The 18,408-nt window shown below is 41.9% G+C and overlaps 2 protein-coding genes and 1 long non-coding RNA gene across 3 annotated transcripts; all 3 read right to left on the bottom strand.

The window, feature by feature from the left end:
- Nucleotides 1–7,151: 7,151 nt before the first annotated feature.
- LOC119123941 (lithostathine-1-alpha-like) lies at nucleotides 7,152–8,891 on the bottom strand. The gene is made up of 7 exons (XM_037253365.1): nucleotides 8,840–8,891; nucleotides 8,649–8,711; nucleotides 8,519–8,537; nucleotides 8,324–8,418; nucleotides 8,059–8,202; nucleotides 7,500–7,605; nucleotides 7,152–7,413 (listed from the first exon to the last, which is right to left on the bottom strand). The coding sequence occupies exons 2-7, from the start codon at nucleotides 8,709–8,711 to the stop codon at nucleotides 7,337–7,339; spliced, it is 504 nt and encodes a 167-aa protein (XP_037109260.1). The 5' UTR covers nucleotides 8,840–8,891; the 3' UTR covers nucleotides 7,152–7,336.
- A 648-nt stretch (nucleotides 8,892–9,539) lies between these two features.
- On the bottom strand, nucleotides 9,540–11,399 carry LOC119123947 (galactose-specific lectin nattectin-like). The gene is made up of 7 exons (XM_037253373.1): nucleotides 11,356–11,399; nucleotides 11,034–11,096; nucleotides 10,897–10,916; nucleotides 10,704–10,788; nucleotides 10,460–10,582; nucleotides 9,898–10,003; nucleotides 9,540–9,826 (listed from the first exon to the last, which is right to left on the bottom strand). Exons 2-7 carry the CDS (start codon nucleotides 11,094–11,096, stop codon nucleotides 9,747–9,749), a joined length of 477 nt encoding a protein of 158 aa, XP_037109268.1. The 5' UTR covers nucleotides 11,356–11,399; the 3' UTR covers nucleotides 9,540–9,746.
- A 5,994-nt stretch (nucleotides 11,400–17,393) lies between these two features.
- On the bottom strand, nucleotides 17,394–18,046 carry LOC119123950. The gene is made up of 3 exons (XR_005098145.1): nucleotides 17,942–18,046; nucleotides 17,632–17,689; nucleotides 17,394–17,506 (listed from the first exon to the last, which is right to left on the bottom strand). It is a non-coding gene; the product is annotated as an uncharacterized LOC119123950 (long non-coding RNA).
- Nucleotides 18,047–18,408: the final 362 nt, after the last annotated feature.

Raw genomic sequence — 18,408 nt, 5'->3', positions numbered from 1 at the left:
TGCCTTCCACAGTTACTGTATCAATTACACCTCGAAGGAGGTGAAACAAAACAAAACAAAACAAAAAAAACACAAAATCCTTCAGCATTACCTTTAATGCCTATATATGATTCTCAGTGACCGGGCCAAAAATAGTCCCATGAGAAAAATGAGAAACTCCCTGTGATGACAGGTGTTCTGCATAAACATCCCCTAGTTGTACTCTGTTCATTTTGTTTTCGCTTGTCGATTATTTTTACTGGATCTTTTATCACAAGATATTTAGGTTGCATTACCTGACATGTTTCGGCTTGTATTTCCGCTTTGATGAACACTCTGATGAAGGCGGAAGTACATGCCGAAACATGTCAGGTAATGCAACCTAAATATCTTGTTTGTGATAAAAGAACCAGTAAAAATAATAAACATCCCCTGTCACAATCGTGTGCCCAGAAAGTCAAAACCCAAAGCAGAGCTACAACATGATAAGCGCAAACACTATATTTATTGATACAAGAGGGCTGGAGAACATGAGCTAACAAAATTATTTGTAATAATATGTCAGCAAAAGACTGACGTAGAATAAACTTAATTGCAAAATGCAAACAAAAGTACACAATTAATACTAGGTAGTACTCCTAACTACACAAGAAAGGAAAACTATGTTTACTTACGCACAAAACCGGAGAATCATAATAACTTACTAAGGGATATTGGATAACTAACAAAAACAAACACACGATTGACCAGAACCAGCAAAAGCAGCACTATTCTGGCAACCAGCTTCCATCTCATCCAGTTAATTGGAGAGGCAGTTTGCCGCAGAACCATTGGATGGACTACTCCAGAAACAGTCCAGCCCACCAAAATCAATCCCGCCCACTTTAATCCAAAGACAGCCCTTCTTCTTTTTTTAATGTTTTGTTTTAATTATTTTAATCCATTGCAAACGAATGGAACAATCTAGTCGAGTAGTCAGTACTACTGGTGACTCACTTTCACCTGCTGGCGGACCTTTAATTGTTCTGATGATGACGGTGCTGTTTGTGCTGCTGGTGGAGGTGCTGTCGGTGATGCTCATGATGGAGAACGTGCTATCTAGGCTGCTGGTGCAGGAGACGGTGCTGACTGTGCTGCTGCTGCAGGTGGAGCTGCTGCCTGTGCTGCTGGTTCAGGGGGAGGTACTGTCTGTGCTGCTGGTGGTGGAGGAGGTGCTGTCTGTGGTGCTGCTGCTGCTGATGGGGAAGGTGGTAGTAACTTTTTAATTCAAATGAATGTAACTGATTAGATTTAAAGCCAACAACATCACCAAGTTTCAAATTGAAAGTGTAGATAAATAAATTCAAGCATGTTCTGATGATGATGGATTCCTATTATTTCCCATAGAGTTGCACTTTGCCACAACAAATGAATTGCCAATGACAACTGAACATTGTGGTGAAAAGAAAAGAAAATGTAAAGACACCATTAAAGTTTGATGCTGTCTACTTTGTCATCATGATTAGGAAACTCCATTTGTGAAGAGGATGGTAAGAGGGGCTGAGCAGCTTAGTCTCCCATAGTCCATCTTTAAGAAAAAAAAAGTTATAAATGTTATGAGCATTATTTTTTTAGCTACCTTTGATCACTGATTTTAACTTACCAGCATCATCATTTGCTACACAGTCCCTAGTGCTGCTGTTTGGCTGTGAATTTGCTGTGTCAAAGTGAAGGAAATCCTCTTCTGAGCCATCCGTCCATACGTAGTCCTCACTCTGGAAGACAAAATTCCTCTTTGAAGCAGTCACATGTGAAGATAGCAGCCACTTGGATTTGCATCTGCTGTTTGTTTGTCATAATGTAATCAATCTTGAATGTGTTTCGTTATCAATAGAAACATACAGTATCGTTATGAAACTGATATCACATTAGATATTGCAGACGGAGTTTGGAGGGCAAGGTCAAGCGACTGGAGTGCTCAAGAATTTGCAATGTGGTGAAAACGTGTTACAAAGTTGAACCAACAAACCTCACAGTGAATATTTGACAAATGTTAATATCTGTGTTCTTCTTTCATACAGTATCTAACTCTACCCTCCGTGCTTTCATCTGGTGATAAGACTGAGTCCAGAGGGCTTATTCGGCAAAAAGTCTAAATGGACAGCATTTATATAGCGCTTTTATTTACACCACGTGGTGCCCAAAGTGTTTTATCACATTCACTCATACACCAATGGGAGGCTGCTACCAGGTCTACACTGGGAGCAAATTGGGATTCAGTGTCTTGCTCAATGACACTTCGACATGGTCACTAGGGTTGAGCGTCGATCCTACAACCTCAGAGTTGAGAGGCGAACACTCTACCACTGAGTCACGCCTCCCGAGTTTACTTCAATTGAAATAAAAGTGACAGAACTCTACGGAGCTCTCTTTCACCTCCGTGGATGGAAGTCGGGGGCCGGCGCTCGGCCGGGTGGCTGTCCAGGGACGGTGGATGGGGCTCGGACTTGGCTTTTACGCACGCCCGGTCCTATTCTATGGAGCTCTCTTCCACCTCCGTGGCTGGAAGTGCCACCTGCGGGGATGGAAGTCCACGCCGCCACACGCCTGGAAGTCGACGCCGGTGCTTGGGTCCTTGTACTTTGTTAACGCTACAATATATGTAGTTGTATACTAGATCTGTGGGATAACGACGAGGCTGACGTCAGGGCGCACGCGCGGCGTTGTTGACAAAGGATGAGGAATTTGATCGATGGATTTAATGATTTGGAGTGACACAGATGGTTTGATAATATTATTGCTTATATAATAGTTATTTGATATAGAATTTATATATTGTTATATGGGCCTGTGGAATATTTTGAAGTGCAAGCGCCGTCGGCGGCGCGCACCCATTGTTGACATAAAGGACGATCGATGGATTTAATGAATTGGAGTGACACAGATGGTTTTATAAACGTGTTATTTATGTAATAGTTATTTGAATAACTCTGAATGTTACGTCAGGCCCGTTCTCAGCTCTTCGTTTGTATTTATGTCACGTTAGCATACCTATCGTCAGAGGCGTAGCCAAGCCGGGGCGAGCCGGGGCGGCGCCCCGGTTAGGACTCCCTGCGCCCCGGTTGAAAAAAATCGAGCTTTTTCGATTCTTCATTTTCATGCCGTTTTTTTCTTTCGGTCTTGCGCGAATGTGCTTGCGCTATTCTATGTGCGCGATGTTATCCATTCACCGTTTGCCTCCCGGACCCGGATGTTGTTTTAGCGATCAGCGAACGGCGTGGGTGATGTTCGATTTTTTTTCCTGTGGGCGTGCGCCCCTACTGGAAAAATTCCTGGCTACGCCTCTGCCTATCGTTTAGCCTGTTGTTCCTCGTTCATGTCTGTTCTTGGTGTTGGATTTTGTCGAATAAATTTCCCCCAAAATGCGAGTTATACTCCAGAGCGACTTATATAAGTTTTTTTTTCACGTTATTGTGCATTTTATAGCTAATGCGACCTATATTCCGGAGCGACTTTTAGTCCGAAAAATACGGTACTAATGAAGCCTCAATGTGACAGGTTGTTTTTCTGGTGGAATGAGGAGTACTCATAATGCAGCAAAGCAGGGGGAACCAAGCCAAGAGTGCTCACTAAACATTTACTTCCCAAAACCAAAAGACAAGTAAGACACTCATATCAAGATTTAAAATGGTAAACAAAAACCAAGATAAACCACAGCATGACTTGGAGATGTAGCAACAAAACCCGAAGCAACAAACACAATGAGTTGGCTGTTGGTTGTTCTAAGTGGTTCTAAACTGATTCGTGACTTGAAACAAAATGCAAACCATTACAAGATGCTCTTATCTACACGTGTAGCAATATGAAAAAAGCGGCACTAAACAATAGCAGTTTGGTGTCCTTTACAAATGACTTTTTGAAATGAACATCATCATCATGAACATTTCTGCGAGTATGCACTGAATGAAATGAATTGACTGACTGGTTTGCCAAGAGCATTAGCTGCAAGACAAATCCTCCTAGTTAAACTATAGGGCGCACAATGTGACCAGGCACATGTCAATCATTTTGTCAGAAGACGATCCAACAGGTTTAGTTGCATGCCAACCAATAATTGTCTCCACTATCAAAGGTTGTTCCATCTATCTGTCTCCGAGCCGATGGAAGATTGTGATGGGTGTGTCATTATTTATGAGGTAAATGTTCCTAAGCCTGGCGGCTCGGTGGTGCACTGGTTAGTACGTCTGCCTCACAGTTAGGAGGGTGAGGGTTTGATTCCACCTCCGACCCGCTCTGTGTGGAGTTTGCATGTTCTCCCCGTGCCTGCGTGGGTTTTCTCCGGGCACTCCAGTTTCCTCCTACATCCCAAAAATGTGCTTGGTAGGCCGATTGAGCACTCCAAATTGCCCCTAAGTGTGAGTCCCCACAGGGGTCGCGGGCATGCTGGCGCATGGAGCTCAGCAGTCATCGGGCAGTAGACGGGGGACACCCTGAACTGGTTGCCAGCCAATCGCAGGGTACACAGAGACGAACAACCATCCACACTCACACCAATGGGCAATTTGTTATAAATGTCATCCCCCAAAAAGCCCTTAAATCCATAGAGATTTTTTAGTGGTGTCAATATTAATGCTGACATCATTTTTATGTACAGATCTATTACATAAGTGCCAATATTCAGCTCACTCAAGTGCCTCTACAATTGTCTACATTTGAAATCTAAGTCGTTTTTGCAAAAGCAACATTAAAGAGGTTTGTTTGGGTTGGACACATTCTTGGCAATAAATTTAAGATTCAAGATTCAAGATTCAAGAGTTTTTATTCGCCATGTTTGAGCGTGCCAAACAAGGAATTTGACTTCGGTAAAACACACCCTCTGTTCAACATATAGGTGACTAACAACACTCAGGACATGTGAATAATGGCAAAAACAGTGTAGACAAATTCAAAAGGTGTGAAGAGCAGGATGTTATTGCACAGTAATGCCTCTGAGACTCTATGAGTGGTGTGAGTTCATCAGAGCAACAGCCTGGGGGAAGAAGCTGTCTCGGTGTCTGCTGGTTTTGGCGTACCGAGCTCTATAACGCCGTCCGGAGGGGAGTAGTTCAAACAGACTGCAACCTGGGTGAGAAGGGTCTGTAGAGATGTTCCTTGCACGTTTCCTGGTCCTGGACAGGTACAAGTCTTGGATAGAAGGGAGGTTGATTCCAATGATCTTTTCTGCAGTCCTGATTGTCCGTTGCAGTCTGTGCTTGTCTTGTTTGGAGGCTGATCCAAACCAGACAGTGATGGAGGTGCAGAGGACAGACTGGATGATGGCAGTGTAGAAGGTCTTCAGAAGCTCTCGCGGCAGGTTGAACTTCTTGAGCTGTCTCAGGAAGTACAGCCTCTGCTGGGCCTTCTTCCGGACAGAGTCTATGTGGCCGGTCCATTTCAGGTCCCGAGAGATTGTGGTTCCCAGGAACTTGAAGGTGTCTGTGGAGAGAATAGTATTACTGCGGATAGTGAGGGGTAGAAGTGGTGAAGGGTCTCGCCTGAAATCCACTGTCATCTCCACGGTCTTGAGCGGGTTCAGCTCCAGATGGTTTTGGTTGCACCAGTGGACCAGCCGCTCCACCTCCTGTCTGTACGCAGTCTCATCACCGTCCTGGATCAGTCCGATGAGAGTGGTGTCGTCTGCATACTTCAGGAGCTTCACAGGAGAGTCATCTGAGGAGAAATCATTGGTGTAGAGAGAGAAGAGCAGTGGGGAGAGGACGCACCCCTGAGGGGCTCCAGTATTGGTGGTCCGGGTGTCAGATGTGATGCCCCCCAGCCTCACACGCTGTCTCCTGTTGGTCAGGAAGCTGGTGATCCACTGACAGGTGGGGGCAGGCACCGCAAGCTGGATGAGCTTCTGTTGGAGGATGTCAGGAGCGATGGTGTTGAACGCCGAGCTGAAGTCCACGAACAGGATCCTGGCGTACGTCCCTGGAGTGTCCAGGTGGTGCAGGATGTAGTGCAGTCCCATGTTGACCGCATCATCCACTGACCTGTTTGCCCGGTAGGCAAACTGGAGGGGGTCAAGCAGGGGGCCCGCGACCTCCTTCAGGTGGTTCAGCACTAACCTCTCAAAAGATTTCATGACCACAGATGTCAGTGCGACGGGTCTATAGTCATTCAAACCTGTGATGGCGGGCTTCTTGGCCACTGGAACGATGGTGGAGCTCTTGAAGCACGAGGGCACCTCACACAGCTCCAGAGAACGGTTGAAGATCCGTGCAAAGGTGGGCGCCAGCTGTTCAGCGCAGACTTTCAAGCAGGAAGGTGACACGCCGTCTGGGCCCGGTGCCTTCCTGGTCTTTTGTCTCCGGAACATCTGGCGCACTTCCTCCTCGCGGACCTGGAGTGCGGGCGCGGCCTCTGCAAGAGAGAGAGTGGGTGACAACGATGATAGAGGTGTGGACAGAGCAGTTGTGGGGAGAGGTGAGTATGTAGATTGTGCTGCAGGAAGTCCCGTTGTGTGGGAGGACCGATCAAACCTGCAGTAGAACTTATTCAGCTGGTCAGCAAGCCTTGGGCTCTCCACAGGACGGGGGGTTCGTTTCTTGTAGCCCGTGATGCTCTGCAGACCTTTCCACACTGTTGAGGGATCAGGATTGGCAGAGAGGTGTCTCTTCAGGTTCTCCCCGTAACACCTCTTGGCTTTCCTGACCTCTCGGTTCAGTGTGTTTCTGGTCTGCCTGAACAGGTCGCGGTCGCCGCTCCTGAAGGCCTCCTCCTTGACTTTGCGCAACCTCCTGAGGTTCGGTGTAAACCAAGGTTTGTCGTTGTTGTACGTGCAGAAGGTCTTAGTCTGCACACACAGATCCTCACAAAAACTGATGTATGATGTGACAGTGTCAGTGAGTTCATGCAAGTCTGAAGTTGCAGCTTCGAAAGCTCCCAATCGGTGCAGTCAAAGCAGGCTTGGAGGTCCTGCCTTGACTCCACTGTCCACTTCCTCACAGTCCTCACCACAGGCTTAAACATCCTAATTTTATCAAAGAAGACCGTCCGTAGCAGTGGTTTGCATTGTGGTCATCTGTGTCCATACATTGTTGTTATGTTATCTCTTTATTATTATTATTTTTTTTTTAAATCTTGTGTTAAGCAATATACACAGTAAGTTTGTAAGTAAGTAAGGAGTGCGTAAATAAAGACAAACATGCATATTTTGATGCAGACAGATTCCTTTATGTACTTGACACATTTGAGTACACATTTGTTGTCAGCAATACTTAAAGGAATAGGAAAGGAAAATAAATTTGAGAGTAAACCCAAAAAATACAGACACCAAAAAAGATTGATATTGCCTCATCATGATTTCAGGAACAGATCATGGTAAAATGAGTAATTATTAGTAGAAATGGTGTGCCTCCTGGATGCAAACATATTCGTCTTCGATTGGACAGTCACCCGTTTCCCAAAGTCCAGCTGCAAGAAAGATGGAAATGATTACGTATTAATTACAGCATTGAATTCTTATCAATCTCACAGATTTGGTCACTGATTTTACTTACTCGTCTCATCCATCCGTACACAATCACCATTACTGCTATTGGGCTCCCCTGAACCAAAGTTGCGGAAATTCTCAACTGTGCCATCAGTCCAAATGTAGTCACCATCCTGAAAGACAAAGTTACATTTCAAGTTAAACATGACGACAGCACTTTGCATGTGCTGTTTGTTTGTCACAAGGCAATCCATACATTGTGTTTCAACGGTATTAGAAACACACTGTCATTATGAAACTGAGTCAAGCTAGAGTTTGAGGTCAGAGTTTGGAGCACAGGGTCAGTTTAATTGTTGTTAAATATCCATTTTTTTCTGAAAGATAATTTGATTGAATGTAAAGTTGAATTTAAGCACCAAACTATCCATATTTGATATGGTCAAATTTTAAGCAGAGACGGATGACATTGTGGTTTTTCAGCCTCATGAGATCCTAACCCTGCATTGCCAAAGACTCTCAACTTGACACCTCCTCACTTTACGATGGTGACGATAAGTCTGTTGGACTAAGTGACAAAAATATTTCTACTGAACACAAGAGTATGTTTGAACTGGTCAGTCTTTTACCTCAATTGAATCATGAAGTCCAATCCAGGCAAGGTTAGGAGTGCCAGGATCGGTATCCTCTGCAGCAATCAATTGTTGAACAATTGCGTTTTCCAGGGCATTATGAATGGAGACCAGATTTCCACCAAGAATGTTGCACACGGCCTGCAGGGTGGAGGGCGGATGGATGAACACGTTCAAGATACACCAGGCATATTTTAACTCAGAGCCACAATGTCCAATCACCAGACGGATGGTAAGAGCAGTAAACTATTGTCATCCATACCTCTCCATCTGCAAAGTTCCTTGCTTCGTCTTGGTAAATGTAACAGGAACAGTCCAACTGAGTCCAGCCTGCAGGGCAGTTGACGTTGGCAGTATCTTTTTTTTTTTTCCAGAGGAAAAGGAGGCATGTCAATCAAATCAGCAAAGCTACTTGTTATCTAACTAGAAAACGTATTAATGAGTCACAACTACAAACCTTTTGCAGGGAAAGACCACTAAGAGGAAGAAAAAATCACGGTTAAAACAAGACTGAACATTGGCACAAATGAAGACACCAATACATCAAAGACCATTGTAAATTGTTGAAGTCAGCGAACGAGACTTACAACCCCAGTCAGCAGTCCACTAATCCCACAAAGGAGGAACAACGAGCGTAGAGCAAATGCCATCTGTATAATATTGAAAAAAAAGTCATATTTCTAGCAATAGAAATTGGCAGATCAATTTTCTTTGACCTTGTGAATCAAGAAATTCGTAAATGTTAAAGCGCCTCATGAAATTGAGTTTGAAAAGTTACCTTTGCAGTTGTGATGTTTGATACTGACGATGCCAATGGCGATCCCTTTTATATGTTGGGTTGGCGATCATGGAATGTTCAATGTGTCACAGAAACCAATAGACTAAACCAAAACCCGTTTATTATCGTTAATCTTTCACACAGATCTTACATACAGATCTTTCAAACATAAACGAATCTTAAGTAAACTGAAACCGTAAGACTAAACCCCACAATTAGTATGTAAAAACATGTCATTCAAACCAAAACCCGTTTATTATTGTTATTCTTTCGTTGACAAACAGGTTTTGGAGAGCAAAGCCAACTCAAACATGGCTGCATTGGTTTACCAGCAAACCTAGAGCTTTGACCTTCCGTTGATACTGACGGAATGCGCACCTCTGGTTAAAATTGTGAAATACAAATTATAAACAAATCCATCCATCCATCCATCCATCCATCCATCCATCCATCCATCCATCCATCCATCCATCCATCCATCCATCCATCCATCCATCCATCCATCCAACCGTCCGTCCATCTATCATCCATCCATCCATCCATCTATCCATCCATCCATCCATCCATCCATCCATCCATCCATCCATCCATCCATCCATCCATCCATCATCTGTAGTGCTAGTGCCCAAGTTTTTCAATTTTAGGTTTCAAGCAATAGACTCAGTTTAAAAAATGCATGTAAAAATGACAAACAAATACATTTTGATGCTGGAAAAAAAAGCCTTCATTTAATAGAGAAATGCTTTGACATTAGAAAATTGTTGTCAGTAACATTTGAAGGAATAGAGAAGAAAAGCAGATTTGAGCGTAAACCTAAAATTACAACGACACCACTTAAGTTTCTTTCTTTGAGTCATGATTATGGAAATTCATTGTGACAGAAGGCAGACGATGGTAAAACGAGCGATTAGGTGAACAAACGATGCACATTCTTGATGCAAACATATGTTTGAAGATCTGTACAGTTTGCACTTGTCCAAAGTCCAGCTGGAAGAAATATGGAAATGTTTTTGTATTGCAGGACTGTGTCCTTAGCAAACTTTAATCGTTTCACCTACCAGTCTCATCCATCAGTACACAGTCACCATTACTGCTATTGGGCTCCCCTGTACCAAAGTTGCGGAAATTCTCAACTGTGCCATCAGTCCAAATGTAGTCACCATCCTGAAAGACAAAGTTACATTTCAAGTTAAACATGACGACAGCACTTTGCATGTGCTGTTTGTTTGTCACAAGGCAATCCATACATTGTGTTTCAACAGTATTAGAAACAATTCATTATGAAACTGAGTCAAGCCAGAGATTGAGGTCAGAGTTTGGAGCACAGGGTCAGTTTAATTGTTGTTAAATATCCATTTTTTTCTGAAAGAAAATTAGATTGAATGTAAAGTTGAATTTAAGCGCCAAACCATCCATATTTGATATTGTCAAATTTTAAGCAGAGACGGATGACATTGTGGTTTTTCAGCCTCGTGATATCTTAACTTTGCATTGCTGGAGACTCTCAACTCAACACCTCCTTACTTTAAGATGGTGACGACAAAATGGAGTCTGTTGGGCTAAGTGACAAAAATATTTCTACTGAACACAAGAGAAAGTTTGAACTGGTTAGTCTTTTACCACAATTGAATCATGAAGTCCAATCCAAGTAAGGTTAGCTGCAGCAATCAGTTGTTGGACAACTGCGTTTTCCAGGTCATTATGAATGGATACCAGATTTCCACCAAGAATGTTGCACACGGCCTGCAGGGTGGAGGGCGGATGGATGAACACGTTCAAGATACACCAGGCATATTTTAACTCAGAGCCACAATGTCCAATCACCAAACGGATGGTAAGAGCAGTAAACTATTGTCATCCATACCTCTCCATCTGCAAAGTTCCTTGCTTCGTCTTGGTAAATGTAACAGGAACAGTCCAAATGAGTCCAGCCTGCAGGGCAGGTGACGTCGGCAATGCCTTTTTTTACAGAGGAAAAGGAGGTATGTACGTCAATCAAATCAGCAAAACTGCTTGTTATCTAACTAGAAAAAGTATTTGTGAGTAACAACTACCGACCTATTGCAGGGAAAGACCACTTTGAAGAAGAAAAGCACATGGTTAAAATAAGACTGAATATTGGAACAAATGAAGACACCAATACATCAAAGACCATTGTAAATTGTTGAAGTCAGCGGGTGAGATTTTCACTTACGAGTCCAGTCAGGAATCCACTGATCTCACAAAGGAGGAACAACGAGCGCAGAGCAAGTGCCATCTGTATAATATTGAAAACGATTCATATTTTTTGCAGTAAAAATCAGCATTTCATTTTCATTTGAATCAAGAAAGCAGTGGACATTTATAGAATGAATTTCGACTCGGGGATCTATCTATCTATCTATCTATCTATCTATCTATCTATCTATCTATCTATCTATCTATCTATCTATCTATCTATCTATCTATCTATCTATCTATCTATCTATCTATCTAGTCGCATGAAATTTAGTTAGAAAAGTATTATGTAACGTTACCTTTGCAGTTGCGATGCTTGATGCTGAGAATGACGATGAAGATTTGTTTTATATGGTGGATTGGTAGAAATAGAATGTTCATTGTGTCACGTGACACAAGAAACCAAAACAAATTCACCAAAAAGAGAACAAAGAATGTTTATTTTTACTATTCTGTCATTGACAAACGGGTTTTGGACCGTAGTCACTGATCTTTGGGACTATTGAGTGGAATTTATGCGAATAAGAATGCGTAATTGTGACATGTGGCCTACTAGTTGGCACGTCTACCTCACAGCTGAGTGGGTTGTTGGTTTGTACCCAGGCTCTAGCCTTCGTTTTTGAAGATTGAATCTTTCGGGGCTTGGAGGGAGGTTCTGCAGATTTTCTAACTCTAAGACCATCAAGCACAGGCAGATGCCCCTTAATATTTTTGGATGCTTCAACTATCGGAGATTGTCCACAAGGGGATGATGTGAATACCTACCCATCTAATGGAGGATGGTTGCCCAGGGCCCCTTCCCTATTGGTTCCAACTTTTGCATGCTCTTGCCTTGGAGCCGCATTCTCCGTGCTTGGAGCATCATAAACTATGGACCCCTGGCATTTATAAAAACAACTGCTTTACTCTATCAGACGATACCAGATACATCTCCTTAGGGCAGGGGTGTCAAACTCATTTTTTTCGCGGGCCGCATTGTAGTCATAGCTTCTTTCGGAGGGCCATTATGACTGTCAACCTAAATAAATGTATGAGCACCTCATATTATATACAGTAAAAGCTACAAAACAAACTGACAAATAACTCGTTTTCAAATCAGAAGAGTAAAAACTGGTCAAATATTTAAAAAAAATAGATATGATTAAAAGTGAAGACAATTTGCAATTCTAGTAATGACGCACGTTTTGATGCACAATTTGTCTTCGCGGGCCACATAAAATGATGTGGCGGGCCATATCTGGCCCCCGGGCCTTGAGTTTGACACCTATGCCTTAGGGCCATTCAACTTCAAAACTCGTGACGAATCAATCTGATCAAGTTTCCGTGACAAGATTACATCTGGCCTTTGCCCAAAATCTTGAACTGAAAAACTGTGAAAGAGTTCCCAGCCTCAAGATTCAGGTGTCAGCCAAATCCTAGATGCTCCATAGGTTTTTGTTCTAGCTCTAGGAACAATTAGAAGGCCAGGGGCAAAGGACCTCAGGATATCAGATAGCCCATTGAGACATTTAAAAACTAGTAAAAGAACCTTAAAATAGTTACAGAAACAAAAATGTTGGTGGTGAGTTTCTGTCAAGTTCTCTTCAAAGCAAATGGGCCTATTCCTATTATTCAACTTGATGCTTCCTCCTGGAGTGACCTTTTCAACAATATTTTTGCCAGGCTTTGTCAGTAGTTCCTCATGGTTGATTAATTACACTTCAAAAACAAATGTGCATTTTTTTTTATCACCTTGCCACAACTCAAACCAGAAAAGTGAACCAATCTCACTCTGAAAAAAACGATTTTGGTTTTCCCCATCCGGGTTTGTATAAAGAACCAGTATCTGACAGCAAAGAACTTTTAATAAAGCTAAAGTAAGAATATAACTTTATAACTTTCAAATATTACTTTCAAATATTACTAGCATAAGTATTAAATTATCTTCAAATAATTGTTCATGCGGCGACATGGTGGCGCACCGGTTAGCACGTCCGTCTCATAGTTAGGAGAGTGCGAGTTTGATTCCACCTCCGGCCCTCCCTGTTTGGAGTTTGCATGTTCTCCCCGTACCCGCGTGAGTATTCGCCGGTCACTCCGGTTTCCTCCCACATCCCAAAAACATACTTGGTAGGCCGATTGCCTGTCTGTCAAGAAAAATTGTATTCAATAAATAAGAGAGGGGGGGATAGAGAGAGCGAGAGAGCGAGAGACAGAGAGACAGAGAGAGAGACAGACCATGCCCGGAACACCTCCCCAGGGAGGTGTCCAGGAAGCATCCTGATGAGATGCCCGAGCCACCTCATTTGGCTCCTCTCAACGTGGAGGAGCAGTGGCTCTGCTCTGAGTCTCTCCCGGATGACCGAGCTTCTCACCCTATCTCTAAGGGAGAGTCCGGACACCCTGCGGAGGAAACTCATTTCGGCTGCTAGTATCCAGGATCTCATTCTTTCGGTTACAACCCATAGCTTGTGACCATAGGTGAGGGTAGGAGTGTAGATTGACCAGTAAATTGAGAGCTTTGCCTTTGCTCTCTCTTCACCACGATGGACCGGTACACAGTCCGCATTACACGTACGCTGCACCGATCCGCCTGTCGATCTCACGCTCCATCCTGCCCTCGCTCCTGAACAAGACCCCAAGATATTTGAACTCCTCCACTTGGGGCAGGATGTCCACGCAATGTTGTAGAGGCGCGTCACCCAGGACAGCCCCACAACATCCAGAGCCTTTAAGAACTTCCGGCAGATCTCATCCACCCCCGGGGCCTTGCCTCAGAGGAGTATTTTAACAACCTCAGTGACTTTGACCCCAGAGATTGGAGAGTCCACCTCGGAGTCTCCAGGCCCTGCTTCCACAATGGAAGGTGTGTTGGTGGAATTGAGGAGGTCTTCGAAGTATGGTCCTCACCGACTCACGACATTCCGAGTCATTCATTTTCATGTCATCCATCCTGTTTGTTTTTACTTGACAGGTCAATTGCCAGTAATTACTCACCAATGAGGAAGTATACATAGTTTGGTAAGGCATGTGATTAAAAAGCCAACCAAACAAGGTGAGAAAACAATGAGTAATCTCTACAATCTCTTTGCCAAGAATAGCAACATTAATTTCGTTTAGCAACATGGGTTTCTTCCTGCTAGTCCGGTTTCCTCCCACATTCCAAAGACATGCATGGTAGGCCGATTGAACACGACATATTGCATCGTAGGTGAGAGTGTGAGTCAAGGTGTCCTCCACCTACTGTCTAAAGTCTGCTGGGATAGGCTCCAGCATGCCCACGACCCTTGTGAGGAAAAGCGATGGATGGATGGATGGATGGATGGATGGATGGATGGATGGATGGATGGATGGATGGATGGATGATTAAAAGTTAATCAAGCAGATACATGACAATGCTGCAACCCTGATTAAAATGGGAAGTCAACCTCAAAAATGTCTTTACAATATGTTGTATGTGTCTCAACAGCATATAAGATGAGGACGTTGATGGATTAGCTTATGAATATCGATTAACAATAATGTGAGTACAGTACAGTGCAGTACAGTACATGGTTAAATAGTAGAATAAAGTACAACTGAACTCACTGTCTTGCCCCTGTGACATTTTTTTTTTTTACGATAAGTCATGGAATGCATGCGCCTTATAATGCGGCTTAAGTACAGAAAAGCCCCCGCAATTGAGTCTGTGACTTTTAACTCAAAGCGCCTTATGATGCGGAAAATACGGTACTATTGTGTTTGTGGAATATGAGTAAAGTGACAAAATTCACCCTTTTTATTCATCTCTGGGTGGGGGGGGGCATTTTGCCAATTGCTGTCGACTGAAAATGACATCACAGTTCCCCACCTGAGCAACAGTGATGTCATTTTCTGTCAACAGCAAGTGGCAAAATGGCTGCAACTTGAGTAAATGAATAAAAATGGGTGAATTTTGCCGCTTTACTCATATTCCACAAACACAATTGTAATCAGAACAAATATTAATCAGTGTTTCAACTTGAGTTGAGCTACAGAGAACAAGATTACAAAGAAATAGAAATAAGAAAGGATGTTGATTTTGTTTGAACTGCATGTACAGCTTGATGTCGTCTGTGTCAGAATGCAGGACATGAAGATTTCAGATTGAAAAGCAGACATCTCTATAGAAGATTAAAACAATATTTAAAAGTACTGTAAAAATGGCGTGTGGGAACAAGGCTGACAGTGTACAGACAATCTGAGTCAGACGAGATAATTGAACTGGATCGGTCGCATACCAACAAAACCAACAATTATCTTCACTGAAAGAAAACAGTTCATTCTTATCGCTTTGATCTGATGGAAAATTTGTGTGTGCTAACATAATTGAGGCAAAAGTCGCTGAGCGTCATCCAATACCAGTAATTAATCTGTTGCTCCAATTCACTTCCTGTTGTGATTATTGTGCCAAATTTAGCGAATGAAGACTCAGGTCATGAAGGGGACATTTCTGGTAAATGTCTGATGATCTCATGTAAAGTTATGCTGGGGAATTTTTGAAATGTTGTAAATTTGTAACTTTCTATGAGAATTAACTGGAAATGGGGGTGGGGGGGCTGTTAATCTAAACAAACTATACAAACGTAAATATTTTTTGTCATAAGCGAACAGCCGTGAATTGTGACATTTAATTTTTGCAACTAAAACAGTATTTTTTTTTTATAGCTCAAATATAACTATACAAACGTAAATATTTTTTGTCATAAGCGAACAGCCGTGAATAGTGACATTTAATTTTTGCAACTAAAACAGTATTTTTTTTTTATAGCTCAAATATAACTGCCCCATAAAACAAAACAAAACATAAAACTTCATTGACTTTCCATAATATGGTGTGACTCAACAGCCTTGCTCTTTGGGCTCAAGTGTAGCCTCCGAGTTTAAGTCTGACCTTAGGCATCAAATTCACGTTACAATCAGACTCATAAAATATGAATGGACTACAGCAATTATGGGCCCGCTATAAAGATTAGGTACTGCACTGTTTTTTGTGGCGTCAAAACACCCAATATATTCATATTAAAAAGGCTGAAACTAAAAGTTTTTAAATCAATCTTAGTGTATATTGCTGGTGCTTGCTGTTGTTGGGGTTAATGGCCTGAAGCTGGTTTATGAGATGCTTCAGTGTTACAGCACCTTTTTTTTTCTTTTTTTTTTATCCACATTACATTTGGGTGCCATTAGAGAAAAGCAACAACTGTAGACTTTACCAAGATAGCATGTTTGAGAATATGGGGCGAGATTTAAGACACAATTATTCACACAAATACATCACACAAATTTTAGCCGTTTGTCAGATCCACAAATAGGCTCGTGATTTTTACACGATTTACATGTGTTCACTTATTGTTTGTGATTTTTGCGTGTTTGTCGAATCCACAAACGTATTCGTAGTACAAACATTTTGTCGTTAGAGGATGCTGTTTTCTTATGCTGACTTTGTGTATGATAGGCATGTCCAAAGTCCGGCCCGTGGGCCAAATCCGGCCCCCCGTCAGATTTCATACGGCCCGCAGCTTCGGTACTATAATGTATTATTTATGGCCCGTCTACACTGTCAAACTAAATTAAAATAATAAAAAATCATGAAACTTGAAACTGTAATTCCTCCTTTTACCAAAAGCTGGCAGCACCACTTTAATAATATCAGTCTGCATCCGTGCCGCAAACCCCTCTCCGCCATGGCGACTGCAAAGAAAACAAGGAAAATTCACATCTAGGGTCGTCGCTTTCAAGAGAGATGGGAATTACCATTATTTTTTCACTGAAAATCAAGACAAATGTGTTTGTCTAATTTGTAAAGATACGGTTGCCTTGTTTAAGGATTTCAACCTAAAGAGACACGACCAGACTAAACATGCTAACACATATGACAAACTAACAACTAACTGGCATCACAACAGCGATTCTTCACGCGGGGCTGTGAATGAAAATGAAATATCACTAAAGCAAGCTACGAAGTAGCCCTGTTAATAGCTATACATGGCAAACCTTTTGCTGAAGGTACATTTATCAAAGACTGTGTTATGAAAATAGTTTTTCACTTCTTTTTCACTTGTTTTAAGTTTTAATAATAACAGACAACTTTTCATTACTTATAACTCCTGTTTAAGATGTTCATGAGGCAAAAATATGATTAAACTCATGTAAATTTAAGGTATTTCATACAGTTTGTTCAATGTTATCTGACTTCAGATATGAATGAAAGGCAGAAGTTGTGTTTTTAGAGTTGTTCACATCTGCCTGAGTGGCTTATATTTGGTTATTTTGTCATTTGAACAATAAAGACAATTGTGACAATGAAAATTGTTTTATAACAGTGTGTATTTGCATGAAACTTTTGTAGTTAGAAAATGTCCGAAAAAAACTATTGGCCCCCGGGCCCCTTCACTTTATCAAATCTGGCCCTCCTTGCAAAAGGTTTGCACACCCCTGGTGTATGACGAACTGCTGGAAATTGTTGGTTGTTGTGCATGTTGAAAACAAAAAAGGAAGCACTCGCCTTCAATTGATATCACAGTCAGATTACAGTTGAAACTCTGCCATGCAAATTGTAAGCCATTTACCAGTAATACCCATAAATGCTGGTGGCTTCTCTGTGCCCGGGCTCATCTGAGACGGTCTGACTCACCCCTTAAAATAAATAATAAAAAGACAGCAATTCTCACGTAACATAAGGCAATTTTCTCATAATTAAACACAAAGACAAATAGACGGGCGCAGCCTGATTCAATGAAGTTAGTGAAACAGGTTTAGTCGTGATGCAACAAAATCACTTTAATTGCTAGTCAAGTTAGCTATTCCCGGTTCCCAAAGTTCATTTCAACAGCACTTTTTAATTGAGTTTCTAGCTGTGGTGTTTTACAATATATTTAGTATACTCACAATTATATTACCTATAATCTATAGGCTTGTCGTTTCAGTTGGCTACATTTTCAGCTGTTTTTAGTCAATTAGTTGCTGTAAACAAAATAAGGATAACAAATGTTACAAAGAAAAGAACAAAACAGACCACAATAACAACAGTAATAAGATTAGTAAATTCGCTTACTCCCCAATCCTACCCACTTCCTCTACCTTCACATATGACATGATTGCAAACAGTGACCCGATAAATGTTCACAATTAAAGCCAAAATATGATATATAAAATAACGAATGCATGTTAATAGTTGTCTCAATTCAACTTTTTTATGCACTTCCAATAATTTACAGTGGTAAAGTTTTTTATGTTAAGTTGGGTTGTTGGCATGGGCTGAATGTATCTATCAAATGAACTTGATAAACATCTAACCCGTTTAAGAATAGATTAATGACACACTAAGGTGCTTTCTGATTTGCCTATAATTTTGA

The sequence above is a fragment of the Syngnathus acus genome, chromosome 6, assembly GCF_901709675.1.
Source record: "Syngnathus acus chromosome 6, fSynAcu1.2, whole genome shotgun sequence".
Taxonomy (NCBI): Eukaryota; Metazoa; Chordata; class Actinopteri; order Syngnathiformes; family Syngnathidae; genus Syngnathus; species Syngnathus acus.
This window is presented reverse-complemented; position numbering and strand designations above follow the sequence as displayed.